This window comes from Lepisma saccharinum, chromosome 28 (assembly GCF_977018435.1).
Source record: "Lepisma saccharinum chromosome 28, izLepSacc3.1, whole genome shotgun sequence".
Taxonomy (NCBI): domain Eukaryota; kingdom Metazoa; phylum Arthropoda; class Insecta; order Zygentoma; family Lepismatidae; genus Lepisma; species Lepisma saccharinum.
Genome location: NC_139256.1, coordinates 17,111,724 through 17,125,113, shown reverse-complemented (window position 1 = coordinate 17,125,113; position 13,390 = coordinate 17,111,724). Strand labels below are relative to the sequence as shown.

Below are 13,390 nucleotides of genomic sequence, written 5' to 3'. Positions count from 1 at the left end.
TGCTTGCGAGGTGAAGTGTCTTTCAAACTCATCATTCCTCAAATCAATCACAATCCACAGCACTACTTAAACTGCTTATGTGTTTGTAAACTTCACAACACTATAAAAGCAAACAATGCAGCAACAATCAGGCAAACAATCATGCGATAAGAGCAACAGGGGATACTTTGTTAATCTCCCGCCGAGCCGTATATGAAGTTTCTCAAGGACACTAGCCAACAACAGAGACACCTGGAGGGCAAAAGAGGTAACAACAGACAACAAAACAAAAGACGTGCTAGAGGACCCCACGATATTTGTTTTTATGCACATTTATGGATGTGCATTCCTTCTACAAGTAACTATTGTTACTCTTTAGATGTCCTGCCATACTTTTCCCAAGTGATGCAGTTATTTTTTTACAAACTGTATAACATGATAGGGTTCCGTAAACATGAAAAATCAATGCAAGTGTTCGAAAATCATGGAATTACCCTGTACGGTTTCATGTTGGGTGTTTGAATTATTCCATGCATAATACGCACCACAGTTTTTGGGGGCAAAAATTTTGGAAAAAAGTGTGCATTATACATGAGTAAATACGGTATGTTCATTAAAATTCTTTGAGTCAATGAATGTATTTCCATGTTTGTTGTTTTCGGTAAACTTTATACAGTAAAGATATTTTGATGTGTAATGGGGTGAACAATTTATGGACACGTTGTATAATGTATATTTATTCAGTTTAAAAGTTACTTCAATAAGAATATGAAGATCGTTACACAGAATTCCATTAGCAAGTATAAAATCAAAAAAATGTTGGAAATTCTTAGCTCCATTTTGTTGACAAAAAAATACAAAACTAACTAACTCCCTAGCCTTCTTAAACCCGAAGGTTCATGGCTGCAGCAACACAGGCCTTCCACCTTTCCCTATCTTGAGCAAGTTCTATATACTCTTTTCCATCCCTACCGATTTCCTTTAGGTCCATCTCAACGTTGTCCCTCCATCTTCGTCTTGGCCTTCCTACAGGTCTCTTACCATCAGGTTTCCCAACAAGAATCCTGTAAACTCTACTTTCCTCTCCCATTCGTGCCACATGGCCTGCCCACCTAAGTCTTCTTGATTTAATTATTCTAATAATATCTGAACATGAATACAAATTATGTAGTTCTAAATTATGTAACCTTCTCCACTCACCTGTCTCCTCATCCCTTTTAGGTCCAAAGATTTCCCTAAGGATCTTATTTTCAAATACTCTCAATTTATGTTCCTCTTTCAATGTAAGGGACCAAGTTTCACATCCATATAATACTACAGGCAAAATTACTGTTTTGTATATTTTAACTTTTAGTTTCTTAGATATTAAACAAGAAGACAAAAGTTTATGAAGAGAGAAGTAACATGCATTTCCTGAATTAAGCCTACTTTTTATTTCCTCTTTAATATAATTTTCATTTGTTAATATTACTCCTAAGTATTGAATTTGGAAACTGGTTCAAACGAGTTGTTATCAATAATTAGATTTTGATTATTACCTAACACTTGGTTTCGGCCTGTATTTAGTTTTCTCTTTGTTAACTTCCAAACCTATCTCTTTAGCAGTTTTGAAAAATATTTTAGCATTATTCTTAATTGTATTCACATCATTCCCCAGTAAGTCTACATCATCTGCATATGCTAACAACTGAGTCACACCATTTAATTTTAGTCCTTCTTTACTTTCTTTTACCTTCCTAACAGCATATTCTAAGGCAAAATTAAAGAGCAATGGAGATAATGCATCTCCTTGTTTTAACCCATCATGAATTGTAAATTTGTCAGACATATTAATACCCACACGAATTTTACTTTCTGTTTCACTGGTGCATATTTTTATCATACTAACAAGCTTCTTAGGTATTCCAAACTCTACTAATATATTATATAATTTATCTCTTTTGACCGAATCATATGCTTTTTTGAAATCAATGAATAGCTGATGGACATTTTTATTATATTCCAACTTTTTCTCAAGTGTCTGTCTGATGTGAAAAATTTGATCTGTAGTTGATCTGTTACGTTTAAATCCACATTGATAATCACCTATAATTTCATTAGCATATGGGGTTAGTCTTGTTAAAAGAATGTTAGATAATATTTTATATGTTGTTGAGAGTAGAGAAATTCCACGGTAATTATTACAGTTCATTTTATCACCTTTTTTTAAACACAGGAACAATTATGGATTCTTTCCACTGTTGAGGGATATCTTCTTTATTCCATATTAAACAAATTAATTTATGAATTTGACATATTAATGAATTTCCACCATATTTAATTAATTCAGCTGGTATTAAATCAATGCCAGGTGCTTTGTTATTCTTTAGTCTTTAATAGCATCTTTAACTTCAGTCAAGTTAGGTTCTGAAACTAAAGGTTCACTTCTGATTTATCTCCTACATGGACATTTAAAAGGTCATTAAAGTAGTTCTTCCATCTATTTAGAATATCGCTTGGGTCAGCTAGAAAATCACCGTCTTTATCTTTTATCAAGTTTACTTTAGGTTGCCACCCCTTTCTAAACTCATTTACACCTTTATATAAATCTCTGATATTTTTATTTTTGCTGTTTGTTTCAATTTCGTTAATTTTGCTTTTCAAGTAATCTCTTTTTTTACTTCTAAACGTGCGGTTAACTTCTCGCTTTATTCCATTATAATTGCTTAGATTTGTACCATCAGAGTTATTTAACCACTTAAGTCTAGCCTGATTCCTTATTTCTATTAGATTATGACATTCATTATCAAACCATGGCTTACTTTTTCTCGGTTTATGGTATCCTATACTTTCATTAGCTGCTGATTCTATTGCATTACGTATGTGCTCCCAGTTCTTATTTACGCCTGTTTCATTTATATTTTCATCATCATTTAAATCCTGCAAAACTTCAAATCTATTTGACAGTTTAATTTGGTAATCTTTCTTAATTCTTTCATCAGTAAACTTTCCTGTATCAAATTTTAGAACTTTTAGATTTTGTTGCTTATGATTTATCACTGAGAGTCTTTCTCTTAATTTAACAATTACTAAATAATGGTCACTGGCACAGTCAGCACCTCTATGTGTACGAACGTCAATTATACTAGTATGCCTTCTCTTATCAATGAGAATATGATCTATCTGATTATGAGTTTTACCATCTGGAGAAGACCAGGTATATTTATGGATATCTTTATGTTTAAAAGTGGTACTTTTCACAATTAAATTCTTTGAGGTTGCAAAAGTAATCAATCTTATACCATTATCATTACTTAATTCATGAAGACTTTCTTTACCAATCGTGGGTTTAAATGTCTCTTCTTTGCCAATCTGTGCATTACAGTCACCTAACAGAATTTTCATATCAAACTGAGAAAATTTATCAAAGACCTGTTCTAACTCTGTATAAAAATCATCTTTAGTATTATCATCTTTATCTTCCGTTGGTGCATGTATGTTTATTAAAATAATTTTACACCACCTACCCTGTAAAACTGCATATGATATCCTATCATTAATAAATTCTATTGTTTTAAGAGCAGAGATAATTCTATTATTTATGAAAAAGCCTGTACCAAAATTATGATTTTCAGTACCACCATAGAAAAAAGTATAATTTTTAGTTTTACAATTCCCTTCTCCTGGCCACCTAACTTCCTGGACAGCTACTACATCTAATTTATACTTAACTATCTCATTAACTGTACACTGAAATGCCCCAGGCCGGTAAAGGCTCAGAACATTCCAGGTGCCTAATTTAATATCCTTATTCCTAATGTAGATCTTATCCTTAGTCCAGGGACCTCCCAAAGTAGTCCCCACCCGGAGATCCGAACGGGGGACTATTTTACCTCCGGAATATTTTACCTTGGGAACATCCATGGCCTCATATTGCTGATTCTTGACATGTCTTTTTACAGTGCAGAGTTGTCAGCTCTACGCCTAACCCCCAATATGAATGGAGGAACTACTACACAAGACAAACACAAACACATTAGACAGCACATTTACTACACAAGACGAACACAAACACATTATACAGCACAACTACTACACAAGACATACACAAACACATCACAACTATAACACAATATAAACATAAACAAACTACATACCACAACTACTACACAAGACTAACACAAACAAATTAGACAGCACAACTACTACGCAAGACAAAACAAACATACTAGACAGCAAAACTACTACACAAACATACTAGACAGCACAACTACTACACAAACATACTAGACAGCACAACTACTACACAAACATACTAGACAGCACAATTACAACACAAGACACATACATACACAGCACCGATACTACACAAGATAAACACAAACACACTAGACAGCACAACTACTACACAAGACAATCCCAACCACACTAGACAGTACACCTTCTACACAAGACAAACCCACATACAAGCATACCACAACTACTACACAAGACAAACCCAAACACACTAGACACCACAGCTACTACACAAGACAAACCCAAACACACTACACAGCACAACTACTGCACAAGACACCCAAACACATAACAACCACTACAAAAAATACCACAATTGCAGGGAAATTTTAAGGTCATCTAACTACATTATTACAAATAGTAACGATGAGTTTAGCTTGCAAAAATCAAAGTATTTACAAATGTGCTGTAATTAAATCTTTGTGATTTTTTTCAAAAGGACAATAATATAATGGCAAATGATTGGTCGCTTGAAATACTTGGCATCATTCAATTTGTAACACACCTACATCGTACCTTCATTAAAAGTGCTTTCATAAAATAATATATTCAAAATATTTGCTTGTTTGAACTAGTTGCAGGCCAATATTTTTTCATTTTTTTTTCATAGTATAAAAAAATATTGATTTTCTTTGCCTGCTTTTACAATGCTATAAAAATACAAAACTTCAATGATTAATTTATCTGTGATTATCCATGTATGTAAATGTGAAAGATGTGTGGTTGCACATATATAAACACTTTCTTCAAGCAAATTGCATTGCATTGCATTTGCACTAGGTTTTTACACACTTTTTTGTGATACATGGCAGAATGTTCAAGACATCGGGCATACTGGATTTAGAAAATCCTCTACTTAACCCTAATTGTTGCAATTAACTTAGAGATGTAGAAAAAACTATGTAAAATAACTAATCCATACTAAATATTGAATATTGGACTTCTTGATTTGAAAGTGAAAGCTTATGCATCACGTGCAATTAGAAAACAATGCTAACGGTGCCAAGTACAACCTGTCTAACCTTATTAACAATTTATTATACCTTATTAACAATTTATTATAACAAGAATTACTTCTAGTCCTAATAATGGCTATGCGAGCAGGTAACATAGGCAAAGTACAGCATGTATCAAAATAGAGTACACAACTTATCAGGTTTATTGTTAAAAAGCTATATGAAACACAACAATGCGAAAATCTTCCTGTTTTCATGTGCAAGACTTTTGTAAACACAATCAATGTGGCACTGGTCTAGTGTTAAAAAAAATGGCAACTTTCACAGGTGAAGAAAAAGCAGGCTGTGTCTTAAAGTTCCCAGACCATACACCCCCCCTTATACTTCTGGAATGGGGGCTTTGTGAAGATAAAGTCTATGTGCCACCTATGCCACAGAATGTGCAACAGCACATAAGAATAAGAAATGCCCTTGCTTTGGTGGATGAGGAGTTCTTGGGAATAGTGTGGCAAGAACTCAATTTTTGATGGAATGTGTGTCGCATAACTGGTGGAAGCCACATTGAACACCTGTAGCCATTCATAGAAACTGATTGATACACAACAAGTATCACTGTTGTATTCATATACGGAACAAACAAACTACATTATGAACAACTTACATTTAATAATATTTGGAAAATAATAATAATAAAAATAATAACACTAGGCATCGCACTTACCTCAGTATTCAGGCTGAGGAATATCTTGCTGGAAAACTTATGCATAGCAACAGCTGCCTGGAAGTCATCTGTGTAGAATGATACATTCTTGCCATCCTTACAGTACTACAATAAAAGGTAGGGTACAATCAAAACTATTATAGCTTCCACAAAAACACATTTCAATACAGACCAAATCACGTAGAACTGTAAAGATTGTGAACTTAAATTGTTCATGATTTCTACTAACAATCACAATATACATAATTACAGTTAGAACAGTGAAATCTATCCAGAATGAACCAATGAAAGGAACCATTATTACTTGTAAATTGTTCTTTTTTTTGTTACTTAGCATGGCATTTCTGCTACTTTTGGCTAATTGAATTGATGAGGATGAATGATGATAAAATGAAATTCACGAAAAGACACTCACAAAAGAACATCCATATAATGGGACTCAAATCCACAAACTTCAGTACCAAAATCAATTGAGATTCACTGAGACTGCCATTAGTTACTTGAAGGGTGGAATCATTTACCCATTATGTTAAGTTATATTATAATTTTGGAAAATTTTAAAAGTTTCTTTACTTCTAAACAGCTAGCTTGTATTGTTTTTTCCTGTTCTTTTCTATCATCACAAAAATTCACTCTAGCCATATATCGGTAAGAAGTGGCATGATATTTCAAATGTTCCTGTAGGAGTGTGCAAGATATGTCGAAAACACCTTCACTACTGTATTTTCCATGAAATTATTGCCTCATTTGATATCTTGCATCACGCCTTCCTAGGAATACCAGATCGCTATAAGGGAAATGTAGGACATGTTGTCCCTTAATGTAGGACTTTATGTCAAAATGTAGGACGCAAAACATTCGCAATAAATAATAGATATTTCTACAGAACACGTTGAAAAGTAATTTCAAAATTACACTTTCTCAGTTTAAAAAATTAATTCTTAACAAATTCTTAAATGTACTGTAAAATACTAAACAATGCACTTCTACTACATTTTTTAACTGGTACTTCTCAGAAGAGAAAATTTTCTCAAAATTTCAGGTTTAGTCAAAATATATTGATGAGAGACAACATTCAATCTTCGAAATTATAGGGACCAGCGCCAAACTTTTTACAGAGTTTATAGAAAAAAAATCTCTCGTAAGTCTATTGTGCTGATGGCAGTGAAAGTAGTCGCTCAACATTTGCATTATGACCTGTAATGGCTAACAAATATTCAGCAATTACCCTAGTTTGAAATGGTATTTTTAGTATAATTACAGGGGTGGCCACGGTGGCTCAGACGGTAACGCATCTGACTACCATGCTCAAGGTCCCGGGTTCGATCCCCGGCCGGTTCAAATCCGGGAACTTTTCTAACGTTGGAAGCAGCCCCGGCGCCCACCCAGCGTCGAATAACATGGGTACCTGGGGGAAACCCTGGGGGGTAAAGGCGGTCAGGGGTGTGATGCGTATCACATCACCCCCACTCATGACCGGATCAAGAAAGTGTGGGGCGTTACCCCCACACCCCCTATACGCCTTCATGGCATGGTGCTAAGCACAGGGGAGCACTTTACTTTACTTTACTTTAGTATAATTACAGGATTTCTACCAAAGTATCAAATCCAAAACTCTTGTTTTTATCAGGACTTTTTTTTCCATTTTGGTTAACCTTTATTTATTCGATCCCTACTTAGTTAAAGTTGTAAATTAGCAAATAAGAAAATACATATCTATGATATTTAATGAAAAACCCCTATCAAATGGACAGTTAAGATTTAAACAAAACTGTATTTTACAAGAGAATTAGACTTGCTTCATCTATTAATGCATCCTGGACTGCATTTGGTAGACTAGCTAGGCTCTAGCATCTGGATTCACAGCCAGTATAATCTTATGTGGAGCTTGTGTTGTGTATGTGTTTGTTTCTTCATCCATCTCATCTCACCACCATTCATCCTCATCTTCACAATTAGCCAAAGGGGCAGAAAAGTGAAGTAAAATAAACTAAATCAACCAGTCAGTAATTGTGATAGCAAAAATTCTTGACCACAAGTATAATTCCCTGATTTTTATTGACTTCTTGACCTACTTGTTAACTTCATTACTTCTTGACTTTCATGACTGGCACCCTGAATAACTCTGTTCTCTATACCCCCTGCTTTGCAATAAAAAATATTGAATATGAATGGGAAAGACCTTGTTCCTTCCACTCAGGCACAGAACAGTAACATCAGAATGTAGACCGAAAACTTTGTTCATTAGTTGCTTCAGTTTTCTTGTTTGTTCTCTAGCAGGACAAACTTTTATTTTCATTTTGGGCAATGGACTTATAACTTGCATGATTTCCCTTTGTTCAACGAACCACGTACATATTTTCCTAATTAATATTATGCGATGTTCAAAGTATAGGACATTTATGATATTTTTCAAATTCCTTCCAGATGCCAGACATAAGGCTAAAAACATAGGACATGTCCGGGAAAACCACACGTCTGGTAACCCTACCCCTTCCTATTTAAAATTTTTGAGTTGAATTAATGGCAGCCTTATGCTTAATACACCCAAACATGGTCCAGCTGAGTCTAACCTTTTTCTATCATGACCAATTGTGCCCATCATTACTTATATTAATCATTTTTCTGAACAACTTTAATTGTTACAACATTCAAGCATCAGGATCTGTGGGAAACTGTACAAAGTTATTCTGGCTCAAACCTAATTGCAATAATTCTAAACACACTGTTCCTGATGCAAGATTAGTCGTATTAATGTTTGAACCAAGCAGCACAAATCTCGAGCAAACATCCTACCAGTTATACTGCAATGTCCAAAAGTCCATCCCACATTTAAATTTAATATAACTTTGTAATGAACAGATATATTTCAGTGAAATAAAGTTTGTACTTCACAGCAGTGTTTTTAAGTTTTACCTGGCAACACTGCATGTCTATCGTCCTCATCGGCACACCTCCAACTGGGTGCCATTCACATCAATGCATTCCTGCAATCTTGTCCTGAAATCCAGAATAGCTTTCCGGCAATGACTGCAGATATATTTGCTTCGAGATCATCCAGATCTCTTGGTTTTTCAACTTACACTTCCATCTTGATATATTCCCACAGCCAAAAGTCACACGGAGCCAGGTCTGGCGACCTTGTGGGCCATGATGTGGGTCTTCTTTGGCCTGTCCACCTTCCTCCTAATTCCTGATCCAGGACCGCATGTCATCCTTGATACCAAGTGCAACCAGCTGGGGAAGGAGGAATGTCTGCAGTATTGGACCACTTTTGCTAACTCAAACTCAATCAAATCTCCCACGTTTGAGCATGATTCGCTCAAATATATAGAATATCAAATATCATCTCAATGTGATAATAATCGTACAAATATATATGTAAAATTCATGCTGGTAGTTTCAGCCCATAATCATCTATTCATTTACATATATTGCTACGTATTGGTAAGATAGACTAAATTACATTTTAACTTGAAGATGATGACTGTGTTCACTTTAGTTTCAATTTCACTGCATCTTTCACTTCATGAAGCATATTTGAAGGCCCAGTACCACAGACAAATTACGGTTATACGTGAACTACTGGGCTTCGAGCGCATACCGATCGTTTGCCCGATTGAGCGTTATTCGCTCAAGTGAAGAAACAGTTGATTCCGTAAGCCATCTAGCGTCATCCGTGCAAACTATTAGACGATCAAGCAAAAAAGCCTCGATGCAGCACTCTAGTCTGCAGCATGTTGAGGTAAGTAGCGCCCATCACAGTATCTTCCTCAAAGTTTAGGTGATCCATCGACACAGCTCACCACACATGCCACTTCTTGATGCTTTTTATGTCTGTGGCCTTTTTGTGATACATGCTGCTGAACTTTCGATGCACCAGAATGCATAATTTCAGCACTCTGTATACCACAGAACACTGCAGTTCTGAATCGACGCCATCTTCGAATCACCTGATCCTCTCAGCATGCAGTGTTGCCAGGTAAAACTTTAAAGACACTGAAATATCTCTGTTCGTTACAAAGTTGTAGTGAATTTAAAAGTGGGAAGGACTTTTGGAAAGCCCTGTATAAATACATTATTAACTGGTGTGAACATTATATACATACCCCTATAGGTGTCACTGCAGTAACCTTCATTGTGATGATGTTCATTAAAATAAGAGGCTCCATTTGACTTGCGCCAATAATCTGCAAAGCCAAGAAATAAATTAGTGACAAATTACCTGTTTCTTAGTCAGTAGAGATGTTATGCATGCATGTTCTGCATAGTGAATGCTTTTTACAGACTGATATTTCTGTGTCTATCATCACTTTGGTGTGGAATCCCCATGTCATATGTCAGTTATCACCTGTTGGGTGTCATTTGTCAGTTGTCTCTTCAGCCTAAATGCTACCTAAGGCAGATTTGGAAGCTGGCAAGCTGTAATACAGAGACGATGAATGGAAAAATGCACTCCTCATGCATTTCACACAGTAATTTTACATGCTAAGGAAGGACAGCTATTATTGTTAATATCACATAATTACAGTTAACTTTGTTAGAAATGTTTAAAGTTTTGCATTTACATAAATGCAGGGTGTCCAAAAAGTCATGCAACTAAGACTTTCAATGTACATAACTTCCGTACAAAAAGCAATAGAGACATGAACCTTGCACTAGGTATTTACTTTGTCTATGTAGATATTTCTTAAACATTAAACAAGATTTGATTGATTGAATGACTTGGTGTTTTAAGTCCACTTTATGCACAGTAAGGGTAATCGGGACTGGACCTACAGTTTAAAGTGGGATCCGAACCACTATGTGCCCCCCTCCGATTTCCATGAAACTTGGCAGGTGTACAGAGCCCCCACCCCCCCTCTCAAATGTCAAGATGAGGAGAAATTGAAGTGGGGATCTGACCCCGATCCCACGTAAATATGGCATAGGAAGAAACAAGGGGCATAGGGCCTCTCTATACACCTGCCAAATTTCATGGAAATCGGAGGGGGACACAGGGGTCAGATGATCCCCACGTCAATTTGTCCTCATCTTGACATTTGAGGCGGGTTTTGCCCCCTAAAACAGTTTTTTAGCTGAAACAAAAAAAAACACATATTTCTTCCTTTGGGCCCCTCTATACACCTGCGAAGTTTCATGAAAATCTGAGGAGGACACAGGGGTCAGATCCTTACCTCAATTTGTCCTCATCTTGACATTTGAGGGGAGGTTGCCCCCTAGAACAGATTTTTAGCAGAAACAAAAACAACACGTATTTCTTCCTTTGGGCCCCTCTATAAATCTGCCAAGTATCATGGAAATCGGAGGGGGACACAGGGGTCAGATCCTCACTTCAATTTGTCATCATCTTGACATTTGAGGTGGTTTTGCCCCCTAAAACAGTTTTTTAGCTGAAACAAAAAAACACGTATTTCTTCCATTGGGCCCCACTATACACCTGCCAAATTTCATGGAAATCGGAGGGAGACACTTAGATAACCTCCCTTGTTAGTCTTACACTTTGTAATTATATAACACTGCATATATTATAATGTTTTATTTTAATTTGTAAAACTAACTGTAGAACAATTGTGTAATTTTTGTATAACATTTCTATCTTGTTATATGTGTTAAAGGTTTCATCCTGGAATTGAATGTCTCTTGTGTGTTTTCATTTCCAATACATTTGAATGAATACATATTCATTTCAATGGCATTTACAAAATCACCTCTGACATTTTATGTTAAACAAGTAAGATTATTTTTGTGCACGAGTGTGTTAGCCCGATAAGTAGCAAAGTATTTTAGAAACAACACTTGAAAAAATTCTTGTAGGACTAACTACTGAAAAATTTCTTTGTAATCGAAGATCATAATACCTTTTAAGATGTGGTAATATTATAATGGGATTGAGATACGAAACTCTCGGTTCCGGAACTTTTGGACCTGGATCCGGATCCGGAACTTTTGGATCCGGATCCAGATCCAAAACTTTTGGACCCGGATCTGGATAAAGAATTTTCGGATCTGGATCCAGATCCGTAACTTTTGGATCCAGATCTGGATCTGAATGGATCTGGATTTTTCAGATCCGGATCCGTTTGGCCATCCCTAGTCGTAATGCATCCCATGCGGTACTCACGGTCCACCCTTGACACTGTGGAGCGAGAAAAGTTCCGAAATCGCATGCCCCATTCATCTAGCACCAACTATCATCCCGCGCTCAAATGCCGATACTTCCCGTTGGATTGCCATCAACACGGTACACGACGTTTCACTGTACTCACAGAAGTCTACCTCACAACACTGCAACTGCTTCGCGACGTTCGACGGGTTTGCTGCGATGTTATAGCGCCATCAACAAGTTCCCTCCCGCTATCCCATGACTTTTGACACTTCAGTGTAAATCAGATTTCATACTTATATTTTTCTTGCATTCCTCTTTCACTTTATTGGGTGTATATTCTTATTGGTGTAAATCTGTTAATGATCTCTTGAGAGGGAGAAAAAAAGCATGCAACACTGACAAGTACACTACTTTGTGTGTGTTTTGACACTATCATTAGTACAGTATATTTTAACTCGAAACTAATTGCTTATCCTTTGTTGCTAAAACAAAAACTCCCCCCGTGGAAATTATTAGTGGGGGTTCTGAGAACAAGATTGTTGGTGGGTCATGCACAACACTCCCATAAATGTGCCTCCAGCTGTGGCACAAAGAGAATAAAATGGATAATCTAGTACCTAATTTACCTTAATGAGAAACCAGGGTGGCACAGAGATTACGATACTGTCCTTCCCAGGTTCATCCACCTTCACCTTTTGGGAGCCTAATGATTCACTGAAAAAGAAGAAGAAATAATCATTCAGGATGCAAAGAAAACGTAAGTACAAAAAGAATAAGATTCTTTACATGAAGATTTGCACACAGGAAAAGTACAATGTACAAATTTTAGCAAAAAATGCAGGCTCAACCTGGACTCGATCCTGGGTCTCTGGCATACTGTGCCAATGTTATGTCACTGAGCTACTGAGCCAGCCTGGGTTCATCCAATTTTTCACTGTCACTGAAGAATTACAATAAAAATTACAAGTAAGCAACAAAAAATGTGTTTCCATTGTAAAAAAAGATAAAGTTACTCCTATGTGTGTGCACACATGGCATGAAAGCGTATGAGGTGAAGTGGAGGTATAGAGTTCCACATATTCTTGATATGGCCATAGTTGTGATGATGTGATCAGCATCATGCCCGGCCACCTTTAACCCTTAGTTCGCCGCCGTAACACATATGTTACAAAAAAAGTATGTCCCTTGTAGCCGCTGTAACACATATGTTGCAAACAGCTTTAGATACAATTATCGAGGGTTTGCCACACTTATATTTGTATATTGAGGTTGAAACACTGACAGTTCGTTCGGGAACTTGTTTTGCAATCTTGTTTCGAAAATTTCAAATTCCCCCCCCCCTCCTTTCTC

At 36.3% G+C, this 13,390-nt stretch overlaps 1 protein-coding gene across 9 annotated transcripts in view; it reads right to left on the bottom strand.

The window, feature by feature from the left end:
* Positions 1-13,390, bottom strand: part of LOC145981082 (nuclear RNA export factor 1-like) — an 85,841-nt gene that overhangs the window by 48,759 nt on the left and 23,692 nt on the right. For all 9 annotated transcript variants that reach the window (XM_083114216.1, XM_083114218.1, XM_083114210.1 and 6 more), the window contains 3 exons: positions 12,667-12,754; positions 10,041-10,121; positions 5,932-6,036 (listed from right to left, as the gene is read on the bottom strand). In XM_083114216.1, the coding sequence (XP_082970342.1) occupies positions 5,932-6,036; positions 10,041-10,121; positions 12,667-12,754 (274 nt within the window). The remainder of the gene's footprint in view (positions 1-5,931; positions 6,037-10,040; positions 10,122-12,666; positions 12,755-13,390) is intronic.